A 21,120-nucleotide genomic window follows, 5' to 3' on the forward strand; every position below is an offset into this window, starting at 1 on the left:
ACAATGAGTGATTATCAACCTATGAGTGACAACGGGACATTACGCGAGAACTTATTCCTTAACACGCATGATATACTGGTATAATTTTATGTCATTCAGTCGGGGCTACTTGTGTGAGTCAAACCGGCAATCCTCACATTATGGTGACAGAATTAAGAAATGCGCAGCTTGCGGCGTATCCGTCACTTATCCGTCAATTTAACGTGAAGCTAAAGCTGACAAAAGTAACTGAAACGGACATAAAAGATAGTAAAATAATTGTCAATATTATTTTCCACCCACTCCGGCCAGAAGTAGAATGATAATGTCAAACTTTGCTTGTTTCACATACTCCTGACCTTCTGGACCAGCATGACATCATTAACCGTATTTATGTTAACATGGTTAGAAAGGTGCATGTGTATCATCATGACACCTACACACGATCATTCTACACTTCGGGGTGATATAGAGGAGATTTGTATTGGTCAATACACATACGGTTTGAACATAAGAAACCATGACAACGAGACAGGAAGTGGGGAACAAGTCATTCTAACAAGTAATGGGACATCTGCCCGATTTATGTACTGCACAATTACACAAACACAATTCTAGAAACAGTATCATAAAACTAAGGAATTAAAGAAAAAAATATCGAACATGTTCAGGGGACCTATTGATCAGATGTTGGCGTACGTTCCGAAAGTCTCCAGGAACTGTCGAGAAAACTCCAGACAGAAACGGACGTCATCCTGAAATGACAACATTGACATGAGCTGGTTCCACTGTGGATTACAACACTAGGCTAGCCTAAACAAATCAGGTCGAAAGCATGTTATGCCACAAATAATAGTCAGATGATGTCAGAGCCGTTCCTCCATTCGACTGACATCCATCTCAGAGATAGTCTCTGCCAGAATTGAGATAAGTGGAACTAGTTTCACTAGTTTCACCAGTTTACGTGACTATCGCATTTCTACACAGCTTATCATACTGCAATTTTGTTTTAAAAATGTCTCGTTTCACGAACTGCCTGTATATGCGGAGACATCGATCAGTATGCCGTTTACAGAATTACTTTTCTCACAGTTCTCATTTTTGTGTACAGTAACCTACGGTTATAACGAACACGCTTATAACAAACTGACGGATATAACGAACTTACTTTTTTTGGTCCCGACTATTTGCTGTAGTTATGCTGTATATATGTTTATAACGAACTACGGTTATAGCGAACTAAAAATAGTAGTCTCTTTGAGTTCGTTATAACCGTACTTTACTGTACTTTTGTAAAAAAGCTTTTCATTCTATAGTTCATGCTGCAACCATTGCGACCTACCATTGTACAGGGTGCACCTCCATGACGAGCATACAGCCTCCCCATATCAGTGATGAGGTCAACAGTTCCGTCGTCCTTCAGTCTGCTGGCGATGTTCACAAGCAGCACCAGGAGCAAGGATTCAGTGGCAGTCCTGGGGACATCACAGAGATATGATAGCATTAGCTGTGACCAATATTAAGTAGTGAAGAGCACAGCTAGCTTACAACAATGATTAGCTGGACGCAGAATTCGTACCAGAACACAGAGACATTAGCTTGGACCGACATCAGAGCTGACATGGCAGACACCAGTAGGTGCATGATGAGATCACGGTAAAAAGTGTGGAGAACGAAACCTATATACCTGGACAAAATCACACTGGAGCCTCGTTCTGGATCCTGTGTCCATGTGAGCAAGTTGTCTATCATCTCAGCGACACCTGGATCACGTACACTCCCAGTCAGGTGGTAGTTGTGGATCGTGGTGGTGGTGGTGGCATCATCCTGAGACATGGGTAGATCAGTGATTATGTCACCAAACTTCACACGTGAATCAGCCTTGTTTCACAGTAACCGATTGAAATAATTCGTTTATTAACTGAATTGAAATCTATGTTTTTAATGCGAAATTTAAAAAACGAAAGAAATTATCAAAACACTAATTTCTTAAGAGCTCGTCTAGAGCCTTGCACGTCCATGTGAGCAAGTTGTCTATCAGCTCAGCGACACCTGGATCACGCACACTCCCAGTCAGGTGGTAGTTGTGGATCGTGGTGGTGGTGGTGGTGGTGGTGGTGGCATTATCCTGAGACATGGGAAGATCAGTGATTGTGTCACCAAACTTCACACATGAATCAGTCCTCAAGTTATTTCAACGTAATCAATTGAAAATAATCCGTCAATTAACTATATTGGAATTTATACCGACAGAACCTTCAGGACATAGTGAGTGAATGCTATATTCCAGCGGTATCCCAGCAACATATAGCTAGCCGAGTCCGACTCAGACAACCCAGTGGTTGATATAATGAGCCACGTCCCATGCTGTCGGGTATGATGATACACAATCAATCAAGTCAGCGAGTCTCATCATCCGATCGATTTTAGTCTCCTCTTACCACAAACTTCCCACAGGGTCTATAGGTAGAAGACAGAGTGAGTGGTGTGTGTTAACTGGCTGTTAAGGATAAATCAGTTTATTGAGATTTTGTTGGAGGCAAAGTCATATATGTTTGCCATGTAAACAACAAAGATGGTATGGTACTGAATCAACAATCGTCGAGATGAATTTCCCACACACAATAAGATATTTCTCGTTGTGCGAGCATATTGAATAAACTGGTTTCACAATATTACCCTGGCCCCTGTGTGTATTGTTAAATGTAGTGGTACTTAGGCAATCTAGAACTAATATATTCCTGCTATACTAGGCTCGTTCTCAGTTGGGGGAGGGCTGTTCCGTCCTGACAGGATAAACAAGATTCAGTATCCCGGTGAGAACATGGACAAATCAGAATATATCGACTTGAAATGTGTTTACCGCATAAGAGGTGGGGTGAAATTAGGTTCATTGTATGTATATAGCAGTGCATGCATATGTATCTGAGTGTGAGAGTGACTGAGTGGACTAATATCGGTTCAGTGGTTCTAGCCTACTTAGATACCATGCGGCAGTAGATCCCCCCCCCCCCCCCCACACACACACACAAACACACACACACACACTCGGACACAATCTACTGACTTCGAGTTGACTAGGCTTTATGTATGTCCATAATGCTGAGCGTACAGGGTAACAACTATCATCTTCCAACATCATTATTATGACGCGGTCGGGGATCGAACCATAGCCCTTCTACTATCCGGGCAGACGCCCTATCCACTCTATACATAATTCCACTTACCTTTAATCCAAGATCAATAGTGGTGACTGAGATTCCATCTGACAGCACAGCCTTACTGCGCATGCTGGCTGTGAACCTGGATGTTGTAACGTCCTTGTCTGATGACGGGAAGTGCGCCTATTAGGATAAATACCTCATGTTTCAAGCAAGGAAGTTTTAGGAACACAAACGTCGACAATATTGGTACTGTTGTGACTCGAATGGTTTATGTAGAAAGAAGATGCATACGTTTGTAAAGCAAATGTTTTGTAAATTGTCGTCGCTGACCTGATTCTCTTGACCCCACGTGATGAGTGTGCAAGAATCAGTGTTATACACCGCGTTCCAAATATCTTCTTTGTTGGGATATGAACTCATGATGTAGAAACCATTGTTCGATGTATAAGACTGAAAAAACAGGAGATTAGGCTGCAAGCTGCCATGGGATTCCACTGAACACGAACGCAGAAAACATGAGTCGTTTATTATTTGACATAGTTCTTGCTCGTTTTGTCATATTGTGTTAAATTGATGTTAAATTTGTATGCATGCACCCTATGAAATTGGACGCATGGGCTTTTGTACTTACAGGCACTGTTGCGATGGAGTTCCGCTCACTGTCCACTAGATAACACATAAGTCAAAGTGCATTCATCAGATACACTGAAGACCCGATTATAGAAGTAATGTTTGTGACAAACTAGTTTCGCATCTTTTGAACTGATTACTTATTTTAGAGGACAGACATGTCCCATTCACGAGTTACATTGTACTGCATTTCATATGACACATGCCTATGTAACGATTCAGCGATCAATGTTTTGCGATATTCAATGGGATCGTTGAGTGAGGTCATCTCAAGAGAGTTTCTGTCACGTGAGCAAACGTAACAATGTAGGCCGGCGCGTAGGAATACTTGTAGAGAGAAACATATGTCCGTCTTCTTCAAACCATTGATCAAACTGATCTAATCGTTCAGAGTGTATCATCAGCAGGAAGGGACTGAACAGATAAGAAAGTTGGAAGAACACGGAGAAGGTAAGATAACTGCCAAATACACAATGTCAATACTTGATGTCTTTAATAAGGTCAAATGGTCTCTTTAAACCAGTCTTGGCGATGCTGACCTTTGTCCAAGTTGCCTTGAACTTTGGCTAGTTTCTATTCATTTAGCAGGGTACGAATGATTCATTCGATTATTTCGCTGACAACTACTAAACAAAAAGTGTTTGTATAAAGGCTTGTGTTATGTGATATGCGTCTGCATTGTTTCGTCCCAAAGTGAGGTCGATCTTTGCAGCACCTACTGACAGCAGTATTTCATGCTGGTGCTGCCATATATACTCAAATTATTTTCTCGTTTAATATTGATGGATAATAAATAAGTCAAAAACAGCATGCAACTAATTGAGGTCACATCAACATCTCATCGATTATCTTCATAACTGTGGGACAATACATTGAAGACACCCTCAGACCCCTCAACACCAGACCCAAAGAACATCAGACCTCTGCCAACAAACTAATCCTGAAATCCGCTATTTCCGAATACAACCTCAACAGCCAAGGCCATAACATCATGCGGGAAGCCACCAAAGTCCTGTCTACCGTGAAAAACCGCTGACGACAAATTTAACTACAAGAAGCGATTAAATCAGGATACACCAGCCATCCATGAACCGTGACCAGGGAACCTATTTTTATTGCTTTGACCATTGTCGGCGCTAATTATCTAGTTGGCTTCAATTTGTCCATTGTCATTTCCATTCTATTACCCATCAGTGCTAATTACCCCCAAGGCCTTCCGTTTGCGTTGTGTTCCTCATAATAAAGAAGTTGACATCCATAAATAATATTCCTTATATATACATGCAATATTCTATTCTACTTACTGGGTGGGCGAGCTTGTAGCGCCTACAACAAATTCAAATTTCAAATGACGCATGATAATTGACAATAGTATGGATTGCAATCTAGTCACTCTTAAACGAGTTGTTGATGTTTGCACGAAACGTCGCACAGGTGTCAGTAAATTAATCCATTTTAAGAATTTTCATCTATTTTGCAAAACCACAACGTTACATATGTACCTACCTCAAGATGCTGTTGTACGGTCTTGTTTCCCATGGTTATGTTAGTCAAGTCATCAAGGTTCAACCTTTTGAGGAAGTTTGAATCCAAAGACGTGTCCCCCTGTGACGACCACATCGCCACCGCTTGGTAGATGAACAGATACTGCTCCTACAGATATCAGAGAGTGATAGGGTTAACAAAATCAGCAGCAGCAACGAATGATTTCCCAATCTTGATTCAATTTAATGACTTCTCTCCATGACGTTTGCCCCTGTGGAGAACTGGGTTAGAACAGGTGCACAACACTACTGGTTGTATGAGACGCGACTAAATTGGACTGATTGGCCCTCCCCGGACGGCGTGGGACATTGATCATAGAACACTGGTTTGCCTGGCCGAAACTCTATTATGAACAGGCTACTATGACAAGCTGTTTTATGGCTGCGGAATTACACGACAGATGCGCCTACCTTTGTCTGGATCATGTTCGTCCTCTGTCTCCTCATGTTAGAGACGATGCTGACAACGTCAACCACGCCCTCCATCTTGGCCTGCTCCATCAGATTGTCGACAGCTATGTAGGTCCCTGTACTGCCTATACCGGCACTGGAGTTGTTGTTAAAACAGAAAGATGTTGAAATAATTATCAGCTTGAACAAACCAATGTACTTCAATACCTTCATTACAAGATACTCCTTTAACACAACGGCCTGTCGTGTTCTCATTTTCATAGATTACATATATTTTGTTTCACTTCTGTTCTTTCTGACCGTTGTGCATACACATGTCTCTGTTCTCGTGTTGAGATAGGTTTACCCAGATACACTGTCTGACAATTATACTCAACTGTTGGTAATCACCGAATAGTGACATGCGTAATTGTTTGGTTTATGGAATGGGTGAACTGATTACTATTACTGATTACATGATCCTGACACCAAAGCGGTATAAATAATCGTGTCTTGATCGGCAGTTGTTAGGATGGGCGGAGCTTAGGTTGCAACTGAACGATGTCACTCATTTCGTATTGATCTTTTAGTTAAAGGTTAATAAATAAGCAGTATGTGAATTTATTATCGTTATTTTATTTAGAAGCCTTCAATGAAAAAACCCCGGTGCACAACCTGGGTTTTATGTTTATACCTCCAAATACACAATAAATCTTGGAATCTGGTGGAACACATACTATACTGTTTACATTATCTCTTCTGGGAACATTGTAATGCACAAAATAGTTAGTTGAAGTATATTCTCTGGTCCCTCTTAAGTATTCAACTTGTTTAATATAGCTATATTTAAACTCGACATCATTTAACCAATCTGTCAAAATATATGAAGGGGTTTGCTGTGCATTCCTTTTTTTCGCTTGGGATATTGTTAAGTCCTGCATCAAATAACACTATACTTCAGAAGCATATCTGGACATCCCTCAACCAGATAACAACTATGTTCTTACTTTCTAGAAAACAGATAAAAGGAGTATTTCCCTTCATTTCTAACATGCAGGGACATTCCATTGATTACATTGATAACCGTGCGTAACACAACGAGGTTATGCATGCATGGTCCAGTTTAAATAAAACGGTTGCGGCGCTACTCCCATTAACCTTTGTCACAAGCAATATGTGACCCATTTATTTTCACTCTCTGTGTAAATGTATTGCGGTATATTTGGTGATTTGATTCTTAATCTATATATGATTATCAGGTTCATATCGACTGCAGGCTGGCGAGCGCAGTCAACACAAAAACACAACAGCACACGCCATTCACGACAAACAAATATTACGCTCCATTCCTACCTGCAGTGAACTATGATTGGCTGTGGTTGCTCCACTGATGTGACCTTCACCTTGCTAATAAACTCCACTAAAGCAGAAGTGTCTGGGACGCCATGATCCGGCCAGCTGGTGAAGTGGAGGTGCTCGAGACACAGCTTCTTGGCAGCCTAAATACAGAGTGGAATTGTTAGTAGAATAATGTATAAGTCAGTGTTTATCATATTTCACTTATGGTTATTTGGCAATTCAAACGTTTAATGAAACAAAGTTATATTATACCTGATTATGTTGGACGGAGAGCTTAGTGACCGTGTAGTTTGCGAAGCGTGTCTGTGTATCCATGGTTACAGATATGACCCCGTACATCTCTGTACCTTTCTCCGGCCAATAACGAAGGCACTTTATCTGTGTTTAAATGTATTTACTTCGATCAAACAGATTACGAATATTCCCCAACACAAACGTTATAAATATAAAACGTCAAGGACAAAGAATAACCAGTCTCCAATATCTACAGAAACAAATTCCACTGGGCGTAATAGGCAAAACAGCTGTATGAGGGCTTGCGTTGTCTTGCTGAAAAAGCGTCCATGGGTGTCGTTGGAGAAAAGGCAGTATCACAGGCCGCAAAACCTCATCAACGTAACGGCGTGCAGTGAGATTTCCGTCGATAATTACCAGATCTGTCTTCTGGTCCCCTCTGATGCCACTCAAGACCATGACTTTACCACCTCCATAAGGCTCCACTTCTTGGACGCAATAACGTGGCGTCCGTTCACCACGTCGTCTGTAGATTCGAACCCGCCCATCAGACTTGAAGAGCTGGCACCTACTCTCGTTGCTGAAGAGCACTCTTCACCAATTTCTGTGCTGTCACTGCTGTACAGTCCTCTCCCATCTCAGTCTGTGACGTCGGTGTAGAAACGTTAACGACATGCCTTTGAAAGGTCGACAGGCACGGAGACCATACAGGCGGAGTCGTCTAGCAACGGTCCTGACTGGATGTCCAAGGCTGTTTGCGGATGATGATGTCAAAGTTGGGAATCTGAACCTCAGGTGAAACACCCGTAAATACCGGTCTTCCACTCCTCGGCCTGTCTGCAGTTCTGCCAGTTTGCCTGTGACGTGTGACAAGTCTGGCGATAGTGCACTTGAAGCAGCCCATGATCCTGGCAACCTGCTCCTGCGATACTCCCATTTGCAACATACCGATGTCTCTCTCCCTCTGCTCTGCGGTTAGTCGAGACATGTTCGTTGTTTTAAACAGTTTCATGTGATGACAGAGTACAACCTTGCTCATTTATATACCAGAATTTCATACGTGTAACTTTGCATTTTTTAGTGCTTATAAACTTTTCTCGAAAATCACGTGAAGCACTTGCACATGTTCACAGAGAATAGGTAAGTTGCATTCCAGCTATGTGTTCCCAACTGTTTTCGTGCTGTTTGGCAAATTTGTTAAAAAAGGATGACCAATATTTATTTGGTGGCGTTTCGTTTGCCCCTCAGTTTATTTGGATCACTGAAAATCAGTGATGATACCATGTGTTAGCGAAAAGTAACGTTTGCATGCAACCACATTTAATGTAGAATATGTAGTATTGATTGTTTCCATTTGTCTTGGAGACAGCAACTTCCCCTTTACAGTTGTATTGCATCATATTTACATATCAAGATAAGTTAAAATTCAATGCTCAGATGCAATGTTACACTCGGGTATCCGATATTGCATTGTCATATGATGTGTTTGAGTGAGTGAGTGAGCTTTTGACACTATTTCAGTTATTTTCAGGAAAGCCCGACGTGATGCAAATACAGACGTATACTATTTTGGTGAAACGCTCGAGAATGGGTCTGTTGCACAACCATGTATCGAAGTCGGTGTAACAGAAAATACATGTGACAGCCACACCAATATAGCATCATCACCTTGCCTGCCTCGGTGAAACCAGTTACCATGACAACGATTCTGCATTCTTCCTGCCAGATCATCCCCCAGAAGTTATCCACAACCTCAAGTCTGTAGGGCCCTGTGAACGACATTAGCTCTTTCAGTACTTTGATATACGCAGCGCACAAAGTGCCCTCATTCACGCAGCATCAAAAAATATTAAATAAAAGTGATAAAACGATTTCCATAATCAAATAAACTTCTGCCAAAAGAGGAGTCTGTAGCATGATTACGACTATGTCATAATCATGTGATTCATGAATCACTATCAATTAGTGGTACCAGGTGTTCGTGAGGTGAGCGTGTCTTGACCCATCGGTGGAAAAACAACCATTGATGTACCAAAAAATCATACCTTGTGCTGCGATGTAGCGCTTTTCGATGTTGTATCCCTACAACATATATTTAGTGGTGAGGGTTGAAACCAAACCAAAATCACACTGCACATATATTATCATTTATATCAAATAGTGACACGATACGGAGGGCGATGATCATGATAACACAGTAAACCATCATAAACCACACTGAGTGTATATTGTAATTGATAATAAAACGATACGATAGGTTACACATGTTTGGTCATACTGTAGCACTTAACGCTCACGTCCACATAGCTGGCGTTGATGTAGTCTCCTCCACCACCGCTGTTGTCGTCATGCAGCACCACACGGTTGTAGTCGTCTATACAAAGACAGAACACCAGATCAGGGGCGAAACATTTTAAAAATGTGATAAATTTTACCCTGTTCTCGTGTTGTTTGTCTCATGCATTATAGTCATAGTATAAACGAATTATGCTTTGCAAGCGTGGACATGTATCTTCCCACTTGAATTATCAACTATGCACTTACACCGAATATGTGTTTTAGTTCAATACACTCTAACATCTATGTCTACGGACATGCACAAAAAGGTTTGATTTTCTGCTGTTGTGATACTTGTGCACTCAGAAGCTGACGAACTATTTCAGCTAACCAGGAGATATTAATGATGCATGTATACGCCATTGTTTGTATACTCAGAGTTCGAAGGAACTTTTTTATTTTATTTTTGGATGTAAAATACTTAAGGTTTAATATTGCTGACATATCACTAATATGCATGAAGAAGCAGACAAACTCACCTAACCAGGAGACCTAAGTGATGCTTGCATGTGTCATTTGTATGTATTTGTAAATACAAAGGTTTTGTTTGTTTTAGTTTTAGTTGTTTACTACATAAACTTGATATAAACAATATAATCGGTAGATTACTTATTACTGTGCTAACTTACACGGGTAGTAGCCTTTAAATCTGTTTTTCCCTTTGTTTTCCGACAGCTGAGATTCTTGGTGTGTGTGTATGAAACCACCCGGCAACCCCTGAAAGTAACCAAACACACCAGTAGCCGATCAGTGCCTGACGCTCATGTCGCCTTTACAACTTTCAGCAAAACAGCCGAATTGACCTGAACATGGTATCTCCTCATGCCATTATGAAAAAGACATAACAGACCTGAAATTCCTCCTGAGTTTCCTCCGGTCGTTCAACCATTCGCCGAACTTTGGCCTCCAACTCCGACACTGGTGTCGCTCTACCCATCCCCACTTCCCCAAAGTTGTAGTAGTTCCTGTCCTGAAGATCCACAGCAGAATCTGGTCCAAGGACAGGCGGATCATAGTCCTCCTCAACGTCAATGATGTCATGTTGCAGTGGCTGGCTAATTTCACCCCTTTCCTCATCTTTAACTTCTCCTTTTGCGTTGTCTCTCACTTCGTTCTTACCTGAGAACACATGACACACATACAAGTTCGACCTCTTTCGGGAATGTATTAGTTCCTGACTCTTCTGCTTTACTGGAATTTATGAGCAAGGACTAGATTCGTACCATTGAACAAAGGCGAGACGACTTCATAAAACTGTGTCATATAGCTGTGATAATGTGTGTTTAGTTTGATCTTTTGATGGTGTTACTTGATACAGTTTTTACAATTCTACATGCCAAATGACCAACATTTCTTTAGCCAAAGCTCATATGCATGAAACGACATTGAAACTGTTTTGTTAATCATTTAATCCAACAGGACACATGTAACACATAAGCAGACAAAGTGTAAAGGTATGTGGCATCACACACAAATTGTTTGAGTTAATAGACAATGATTACCGTGTTTTTCCGATTTCGTAGATTTACAATGATCCCTATTGCCAACAACTCGTTCAGGCAACGATGCTGCTGACTGTTTTCTTTTTCGTCGTCTGAAAATGTGAACCACAGTTACAAACATAAGCAACAGGTAAAGTACTCCCGGCAACCATTAAGGGTTTTGAAAACAGTGTACTTACACCAGCAATACCGTGATGATGACGAAGAACAGAAGTATCACAGCTGCGGTTGCACATCCCACAATGGTAGACACAGGTAATGGTTCCTGACCTTGAATAACAAAGACATTATGGGGTAGATATTGAATGATTTTAAGTAAAGATGAATTTTAGATGCTTGAATGAATGAGTCAGAGAGTCAAGCAATATAACATATATTAGGCGTCCAAATCCAGTCACCTGCTTGTGATTGCCTCTACTTGATATCGGATCAAGTTGCAGTCCATACTCCCCTTTTAGATAATATTAGCTAGAAGGTATCCGGTATCTTTACAGAGACTCTTATCTGGATTTCCTGATCAAAGTGATACAAAATGAAAATATAGAACTTAAGTTATAGTAACAATTGTGGCATATGTATCAGCAATCCAAAGCAGTATATGCATCATATGAAACATATTCATCTGTTTCTTTTATACATATGAATTGGAATTTCTGCTCGGATTGGTAAAGTCAAAGCAAGGAAATGTGGCTAAAAGGTTTAACTTAGCTTCAGAGATATCATGAATCAGATATGGTTCAATGACGGTCACTCATATTTATCCGCCTAAACTAGAAATAAAGGAGACAGTGAAAACGCCCCAACGCTTCATATTTAGATCGATGCATAATGATTCGGTGTGACAAAATATTCTCCACAAGAGACTGAATGACAAGAAGGATGACCTAAAAGTTCCAATAGTGCGTTTCCCCTTTTTATTTCTGTCATATAATAATGTAAACGCTGGACAATAGTCTTGGTTATCTAACTAAACAGATTTCACTGGGTGTAAAAGGCAAAACAATGGTGAAAATTATTTTGAAAGTCAGTAATGGCACAAGGTCACTCCCACAATTTGCGTGTTTGTTAGCCAACACTGCAACAGCAGTACTCATGCCGTGAGACCGCGGCATGAAAACAAAAGCAAGATTCAAACAGCTCCAACATTTAGTGTCCTTATTTCACAGCGTCATAGGACTCTTGCTAAAACATATTTGATCAGGGTTACGACATTCAAGGCCACAGTTAAACTTTCAAAACGTAATATGGAAGACATTTTGACATTTCCGAATTTGACCAATCTGTGACCTGAACAACGTCCGATGCAATTCTTCATTTTGACCTCTCATATGTTCCTGAGTTTTTAGGGTGAACAACTTTACTCGTATATTTTCGTGACGGGTGCCACATTTCTAGGCGCCCAAGGGTTAGAACACTCGATTTTAAAATCACGATGACCAGGGACACGTTTTGCAGGCATGATCTAGATATGTCAGATTATATTCACAGTAATATTATGTACTCTTGGTACAAATAGTAAATAATGAAATGCTGACCGTGTTCTGAAATGTAAGGACAGAATATCGTCCAAAGAATTAAACCTTCTTACCATCTTCAGCGATGAAATCATATTTTCATTAGTTTCATTCAGGTCAGACAATATAGTTCAACACACATGCTCTCTGATTAGGTTCCTGTTTCTGAGGAGATCTAAGTCTCTAGTAGTAGTTGTGTGATAATGATGAGCGAATTGGGAACCCAGCACAACCGGTAGTGAAGTATGACCGTAGATGTTATGACCGCCAACGATCGTGAAGCCGATCGAGGTTAGATGCGAAATTTCAAATTTGACGTTTTTGGATGAGTAGTGTGTAATACCGGCACGATTTGTCAATACCGGCACGATTTTGCGTATGTCTCCCAGTGGCGTTTTGAGGCAACCACCTGACCAAGTTCAGCCAACGCGGTCGGCGGCCTAAGACGTTGACGCACATGTCTTCCTATCATGTCCCAAACGTGATGAATGGGGAAATGTTCTGGACTCATTGCTGGCCATGACATCCCATGGATGTTGTGCTGCTGGAGGTGAGTATTGACGATTCGTGCACTGTGAGCACGGGCACAACACGTGACTGTCGGGCATGGAGATGATCTGAATTGAGACGATATCTAATCGTCTGACCCGTAACTCGTAGTCTAATAGCCCGATGAAAGTTTGCAGCTATTCCATTCGAGTAGTATATATTAAAGATGTACCCATCCTCACATCCTCATTTGATGACGTCATAAGTGCACCTAGTAACCTCACGTGACTGATGACGTCACATAACCTTGACCTTGGGGGGTGGAGAGGTGGGGGGTGTTGTCATGCGATCAATGACCTCGTATAACCTTGACCAATAACCTCGTATAACAGTTGTATCAACAATTGTTTCCGGACAGCTGAAAGGAAAAACGCTTGTGTAAACACGAGATTGTTTTGAAAGGAAATACTTAAATCAACGAGAGCGTATTTGAAACGTGTGGTCGGGGAGGGGTGTTGTCAACGTCAATCCCTCATTAATAGGCAAGATAACTCATTAATATGTAAATGTATAAGTGATGTATCAGGTTAATTGGATGAATACAGGGTCAACTGACCAGATGTAATCATGCAACTAATTACTCGAGCATTCCTTAACAAAGAACAATGGATAGTAATGAATATCCTTAAATGGAAACTTGACATCGCGCGCGAAATGGAATGTTATTGCGACTGCATTTTGGCGCCTTTTTTAACCTTTTCTCCATGCGCATTCAGGGCTGCATCTGCTGAGAATATCAACCCGGGAAGAAGTGTCTGGGTTTGTTTACACAACTGAAAGGCGAATGAATTAACGCCCCCAATCTCACATACATGTATAGGGAAGTCTCGTACTATTAACTCAACTTTGTAAAAACAGTGAGGTTATTGTTCAAAATGAAAGGTTTTTTTTTTGTGAGTTTGTGTCTTTTTCTAATTTCATTACATATTTGTAACACGAGGACTGATATTTCAAACATTAACCTTATCAACAACAAAATCTAACAATGTGGTAATGAAAGTCCTTATATGGAAAATTGTTTACTACGCCTGTGTTAGGCCTCTACTCGCTTGGAACGGAATGGTTGAGAAACGTTTTACACTTTTCAGATTTCAAGACTTTTGAGGTTTTTTTTGTGTGTATTCTAAATTTCTTTAATTACTTGAAACCAATTCAATAACTAACTTATAAATTTAAACCCACTTTTCGTAACTAACATCTAATTGAATTTCTTTTAAGTGAAACAGGTTTTCTAATACAGACTATATCATAATTTCGAAGCGAGATTCCATCTTAGATAACCTGAAAAAACACTGCGCTTGGTAGCAAGACCCCTTTATAGTCTGTTTCATTGTTCCACACACTGTTTCACAAATGTATTGCTTTAATTGACCACACACACACACACACACACACACACACACACACACACACTCACACACGTATAAGGTTAAATTAGATGAATAGAGAGTCAACTGACCAGATGTAATTATGCAACTAATTACTTGACCATTCATTAACAAAAAACAATGGATAGTAGTGAACATCGCGCGCAAAATGGAACGTTATTGCGACTGAATTTTGGCGCCTTTTAGCACCTTTTCTCCATGCTCATTCGGGATGCTGCGTCTGCTGAGATTATCAGCCCAGGAATAAGTGTGTGATCTATGTCAATATGTGTTATAAAACTCAACGGTAGTGTTGAGTGACTGACATTTTCACTCTAACTTTGCTGACAGTATTGAAGACGGAATGAATGTCAGAGTAAGTCTTAGGTGAGTAATAATTTTAATCTAAATATTTTTACAAATTATTTACTGATATGTAATTAGTTACAAGGAAATCTTTTTTCTTCCTTTCTCATCTGTCTACCTCTAATGCATATTTGTGTAAAGCATTTTTTGTAATGTTTTGTATGAATTTGTACACCATGCTTTTGACAAAATAATTCATATTATTTAACAGTTAAACTTAAAACAGATTCTTATTTTACTAATCCATTTTGTTTCATACCCAACAGAAATCAGATATAATCTTTCTTCTTTTTTTGTTGTTGTTGATAAAACATCACTCGTTAAACATTTTACAAAGCAAGAAATAGAATACTCAAAGTGATTTCGTGAAAATGTACTTTTTATGAAATGTAACAAAGTGATTTCTGATACAGACTATACTTTGTTTTGCGAGCGGCGCACAACTTTTGGGTACATGCTATGGCATTGCGATTCCTGGCTGTAGATGTTATAGTCTGTTTCTGCATGATGTATGCATTTGTATGGAAACAAAACCTTGATTGAGTTTATTATCTTATCATGAGTCCAACGAATTCTCATTGAGGAAAAAAAGAGAGTACATGTACAAATTCAATGTTCCCTTTGTTCCAGGATGTGTGCACCACAAATGGCGTCCCATTGAAGAACCATCGTAATGAAGAGACATAGTGATGTAGTTAACCTTTGCCTATGTGCTGTTTAATATAGTCAGACATCGATCAATGTATTCTTATATTGTCTTTTTTTATCTCTTTTGACAAAAACAGTTACGATTAATCTTAAGGTTTTAAAAAGGTGATCTTAGCATAGTCTTAGTTAACCCTTGTCATGATAAATTTCTATAACTCGAGATAATGTTAGAATATTCTGAATTTAGCATGATTAGCTTTTTAAAACCTTAAGATTAATTGTTTGGTGTATTGTGTCCTCTGTCAGTGGTCAGGAAGATAACCCGATGATCAGTTCAACTCAAGTTTCACCAAGTACATATTCGATGGGGAGTCACATGATCACTTTCTTTACAACGCTCAATGGGCATAGTAATATTTCCATATTTAGTTAGTGTACTATGTACACAGTTGTCGACGCATCTAACAGTAGATCACATTGCTTATATGGTAACAAGTGACGTTTATTTTACAACACTCCGAATGAGTTGGTATGTGTTATACACATAACACCTGGTTTTGGCAGTGTAGCTGTTTTGTGAAATACTGACGTCTAGAGAGCCTCCTGAAATTGAGGTCACCACATGCCATTTATCGTGAGCCTGCTTATGAATGGAGGGGGGTGGTTTACAACAGCTCCACTCCGTTGTAGAAAGTTCACATATGGTATGAGGTACTCTACACATGTCATGTGATACACGTGAATGGAGAGACAAAATTTACGTACTGCGTTTTGAATTTTATCCAATAAATAATGGTCGGTAATTCAAATACAATTGAAACACCCATCCCGTTTTTTTTTGTCAATGAAAACCCAACCTGCTGTCCCGACACTGTTAGATGCCAACACCCAACTGTCTGACTGACATTGAATAACTCAAATATTTTAAACGAATAATTTGTCTAGTCATACGGTTCTAAACTTAACACGCTCCGTGGGGTGTGTTCATTCTTATATTTTTCACATATAAGAAACTGGTGTAATTTTATCATATACTATTCAATAAAGGCACGATGAATACTAAGAATATCAGGATCTAATTTTGTAAAAGAACAATATTAATTATATGAAAAAACACCAATTCGCCTGTGTGAAATTTACAACCATATCCTTTAACTCTGCAAAGTATGAATTTGCAAAATCATTGTGTAATATTTCATGATAGTTTTAACTTCAAACTGACCATGTAACCATTGTTTGCTAGATACATTATTATAATACCGCGATAGCTAGCTAACGGAATGGTCGTTCCCTGATAACTTGGAAGTCAATTTGATAATTATTGGAAATTAATTGAGAGCATGGGGTGTTAGCTGGAAACCTCACCTCTGTGTGTTATAACAAATTCAAGTGGGAAACATGATATTCGGTGGGAGAAAACAGTGTTTCGCATGAGAAGTTATAGTCGGAGAGAGGATGTCTTCCAAAGTATGTGTCTATTATGCCTGATTCAGAGTATTTGTAATTACAGGAGAAACCAATGAACGACTATTTCACGAGTTGAAATTCGAGCATTTTACTTCAAACACTACCCGAATGCATCTGACCCTTGACCTACTTACATTATGAGTGTATATTCGTGTTAATTTGCAGTTATAAGAATAATTTTCATTAATTGTGTTTATTGATAGCAATTATTGATTATTTTTTCTATTATTTCACCATGTCACATCACAGCGTTCATTACCTTTAACTCAAAACCTCTTGCAGCGAATATCACAAGGTTTATTGACTGTTTTGTATCAGGCTGGGTATATGTTAAAAAACAAACAAAATGACAATACACTCACATCAAGAATATTTATTCGTTGCGTGTATACAAACGTGATTAAACAATAATATTTAACGCTAATCAGTTTTACAATTTTCTAAAGTCTCCGGGCACGAAGGATTCTCATTTAAATATAGATGCAAAAGTTTAACCCCTTGAGTACCAAGCTGGACATTTGTTCGTTTTAACAATCAAATTTCAGCCTAAATAGGCTATTGAAAACCTATCCTGTGACAATTTGTTGAAAAGAGTTCCTTTTTTGTAAGTGCTGACGTCAGAGCACCTCCAATGAAGTGGGATAGATCTATGATGTGAATCTGTATGGAGGGGCGGTCGGATAGCCGAGTGGTTAAAGCGTTCGCTCGTCACGCCGAAGACCCGGGTTCGATTCCCGACATGGGTACAATGTGTGAAGCCCATTCAGGTGTCCCCCGCCATGATATTGATGGAATATTGCTAAAAGTCGCTATAAACCCCACTCACTCACTCAGTCACTCAGTCACTCACTGTAGGTTCACGGTTCTCGTTGAATTGAAGTGTTAACAGTGTGGTTTTACGACAGACAAGTTCGTGTTAGTAACTGTATGATACTAACAAAACACACAAACAAACTGTCGTGTGATCGGCTTGCAGAGATATTTGCTTGCCAGAGGCACATTGACCATATGTATGACATCATAGAAATATGAATTAAAACAACAACAAAATATAAACTGTAATGAGGCTTTTATTAACAGCACAGGGTGTTGTCTTTACAAGTGTAGAGTTCGAGTGATTTCAAAGATTTACAAAATCATTAAAAACCTTGACGGTTCAATGATTTTAGAAAAGTTTTAAGTGTTTAATCTCGACATGAAATACACCACTCGGATGCACCTGATGGAGACGACCATCTTTGTGACATTTATAGATGTTTGCGTCCCGGAGGTCCCAACTTGACCGGTCTCCTGATGTATACCAGGCGATCAGGCGTTTCTTTGACGCCAGGGAGCTGTCATTTAGAGAAATCATTTTTGATGTAATGACAGGTCCTGTTTTTAATACATGGATAAGTCCAAATCTTCTTCCTTTACCTCGACTTGGTGACCGATTCTTCCGTGTCATTGCTGTGGGTAACACAACATCTCAACTGAAGGGTTGTAACACGAGAACAAGGTTTTTATTCTTGCTCGCTCTGCTCGACATCGCCATCATCGGCGGCTGAGATAGATTCAGTGTCACTATCTGCTTCGGGTATGTCTACACGAGTCAGAATGTCTTTCATCACAGTTTTCGTGAAACGAGCGATCTTGTTTTTGATAGTAGATTGATCAGTGCCAGGATCCATATCGCTCAGGCTGTCTAGGATGGGTTGAAATAGAGGCGCCTGTCTAAAATATTGGGCGAACTCTATGACACTTTTGAGGCTGTCGTTCAATTCACTTTCCCACATCTGTTTCATTTTTCTGTCAACCCATTCTTCTGTTCGACCCTGTTGTCTGTACTTTTTCCTCTTGAGTTTCATCGCGTCGTGCTTGATGTTGTACACACGATTCCAGATGCGTTGTAAACCAACATTTTGCCGCTCCTCTGCATCCACGTCGGTGTTTGGCGGCTTCCAGCGACGACATTTGACAGCAAGACCTCCACCTTTCTGTTCAGGAAGTCGTTCCTCATCGTCGTCACCGTTGTCGTCACTCTCGTATCTGAGACGTTTTCTTTTGCATTTCAAGTCGTCGTTTGCTGGACACGACGATCTGATATGTCGCTGTAGATAGTGCATATTGTCTATCAATACGCCGCAGTCAGTACTCGCAGTGGCCATGGTAAAAGGTCCTGTGTCGTCACTCGAGATGGATACTGTTTCAACGTTGTCGTCTTCAGAGCTAAGAGACCTTTCTTTGGAAGTTGAAGAGTGATCAGCACAAATGTCAGGAGCTGTCTGAACGTCTAATGCTAGAGACACATCTTTTACCCGTTGTTGTTGTTGTTGTTGTTGTTGTTGTTGTTGTGAAGCACTGTGATCAGGTTGATTGTCGCTGGTTGTCAAGACGTTGACATGTAATCTATTCTTCTCACTTGTGCCGGGTTTGAGATCCACTGTAAGGTGTCCATAAGGGGTTTCAAAAGCCCTTTCAAAAAGAGTCATAAATTTACCAATGTCTTCAGGAAATATTCTTCTGGCGAATAACTTCACCTGCTGTCTGTCCACTGGCGAATTGAAAAGTGTGACATAATGAGAATTTAGAGCAATGTCCCTAGATTCCTTACCTCTCGGGATGAGGTTTTGCAATAGCAAAAAGATAATGACATTTTTGTGGTGGGAGGTTTGTGTAAACAGACGGGAAATCCGATTGTCATTCTTTGCTTCAGACAAAAAGTCATCCAACACCATCATGTTCTGATTACGGGCATCGAAGAAGTTTTCATCTTCGAGATTGTAAGGTATTCCTTTAACAAACCGTACTTGAGGTAAAGTTTGAAGAAGGCTATCGTAAAGAGGTTGCCACACAGTATAACACCAGACAATACAGTCGGGCAGGGGTTGAACGAATCCATGAAGTAATAGGTTGAAGACCGACTTTCGCATCCACTGGGTCCAACAACGATGCTATTGGAGGGTATAAGGAACTTGAATCGTCCGTGTCGCTGGTGCTCCCGAGATGAAAGCAAACGTGGATATATTTCCTGATGAGGAGGAGGAGGGTGTTTATCCACAGGAGGAGGAGTAAGGTGTTTATCCAGAAGAGGAAGAAGAGAAGGCGAGTCTTGAGTTGACCTATGCATCTGCTTCTGATGTCTCTGTAGATTATCTTTTCGCGTAAAACTCTTGCCACAGTCTGGACAGGTGGTAACCTCCATAGTGATCAAATACAAGTGCGAGATGAGAGGGTCTGAACCATTCTTTAATACCCTTCACAATTGCGATGCTTAAAGACAGCTTGGATTCGTTTCACAGCAGCTTTGATTTTCGAGACAGGTTTTCTGAGGAGGAGGAGGAGGGTGTTTATCCAGAGGTGGAGGAGGAGGGTGTTTATCCAGAGGAGGAGGAGGAGGGTGTTTATCCAGAGGAGGAGGAGGAGGAGGAGGAGGAAGAGTAGGGTGTTTATCCAGAGGAGGAGGAGGAGGGTGTTTATCCAGAGGAGGAAGAGGAGAAGGGTGTTTATCCAGAGGAGGAGAGGGTGTTTATCGAGAAGAGGAGGAGGGTGTTTATCCAGAGGAGGAGAAGGAGGGTGTTTATCCAGAGGAGGAGGAGGGTGTTTATTCAGAGCGGAGGGTGTTTATCCAGAGGAGGAGGAGGAGGAGGAAGAGTAGGGTGTTTATCCAGAGGAGGAGGAGGAGGTGGGTGTTTATCCAGAGGAGGAGGAGGGTGTTTATCCACAGGAGGAGGAGGGTGTTTATCCACAGGAGGAGGAGGGTGTTTATCCACAGGAGGAGGAGGAGTAAGGTGTTTATCCAGAGGAGGAAGAAGAGAAGGTGAGTCTTGAGTTGACCTGTGTCTCATGTCTCTATAGATTATCTTTTCACGTAAAACTCTTGCCAGTCTGGACAGGTGGTAACCTCCATAGTGATCAAATAAGATAAGTGCGCGATGAGAGGGTCTGAAGCATTCTTTTATACCCTTCAGCCATGCGACAGATTCGTTTCAGAACAGCCTTTACTTTCGACACGGGTTGTATTTTCCGTATAGTCATTTTACCCTTCTTGGTTGTCATCTTTTTCTTCTTAGATGCAACCAGTCTCTTCG

The 21,120-nt window shown here is 40.5% G+C and overlaps 1 protein-coding gene across 1 annotated transcript; it reads right to left on the minus strand.

Moving 5' to 3' along the window:
• Positions 1-332: 332 nt before the first annotated feature.
• On the minus strand, positions 333-10,649 carry LOC139464069 (receptor-type tyrosine-protein phosphatase epsilon-like). Its single transcript, XM_071245624.1, has 16 exons — positions 10,488-10,649; positions 10,267-10,354; positions 9,598-9,674; positions 9,346-9,382; positions 8,969-9,069; positions 7,319-7,444; positions 7,061-7,206; positions 5,729-5,864; positions 5,280-5,426; positions 5,078-5,099; positions 3,775-3,809; positions 3,474-3,593; positions 3,207-3,323; positions 1,667-1,806; positions 1,322-1,454; positions 333-734 (listed from the first exon to the last, which is right to left on the minus strand). The coding sequence occupies exons 1-16, from the start codon at positions 10,572-10,574 to the stop codon at positions 663-665; spliced, it is 1,584 nt and encodes a 527-aa protein (XP_071101725.1). The 5' UTR covers positions 10,575-10,649; the 3' UTR covers positions 333-662.
• Positions 10,650-21,120: the final 10,471 nt, after the last annotated feature.

This window comes from Haliotis cracherodii, unplaced genomic scaffold, assembly GCF_022045235.1.
Source record: "Haliotis cracherodii isolate W230 unplaced genomic scaffold, xgHalCrac1.p SCAF_16, whole genome shotgun sequence".
Taxonomy (NCBI): domain Eukaryota; kingdom Metazoa; phylum Mollusca; class Gastropoda; order Lepetellida; family Haliotidae; genus Haliotis; species Haliotis cracherodii.

What these genes read in the sequence shown, in the direction of transcription:
- LOC139464069 (XM_071245624.1), bottom strand. Translation starts at nt 10,574, where the DNA reads ATGGGTAGAGCGACACCAGTGTCGGAGTTGGAGGCCAAAGTTCGGCGA. An exon ending in CCGTACAACAGCATCTTGAG is followed by an intron (nt 5,100 to 5,279) that starts GTAGGTACATAT and finishes AATTTGTTGTAG; the next exon opens with GCGCTACAAGCTCGCCCACC. An exon ending in GAGGTGCACCCTGTACAATG is followed by an intron (nt 735 to 1,321) that starts GTAGGTCGCAAT and finishes TTGTCATTTCAG; the next exon opens with GATGACGTCCGTTTCTGTCT.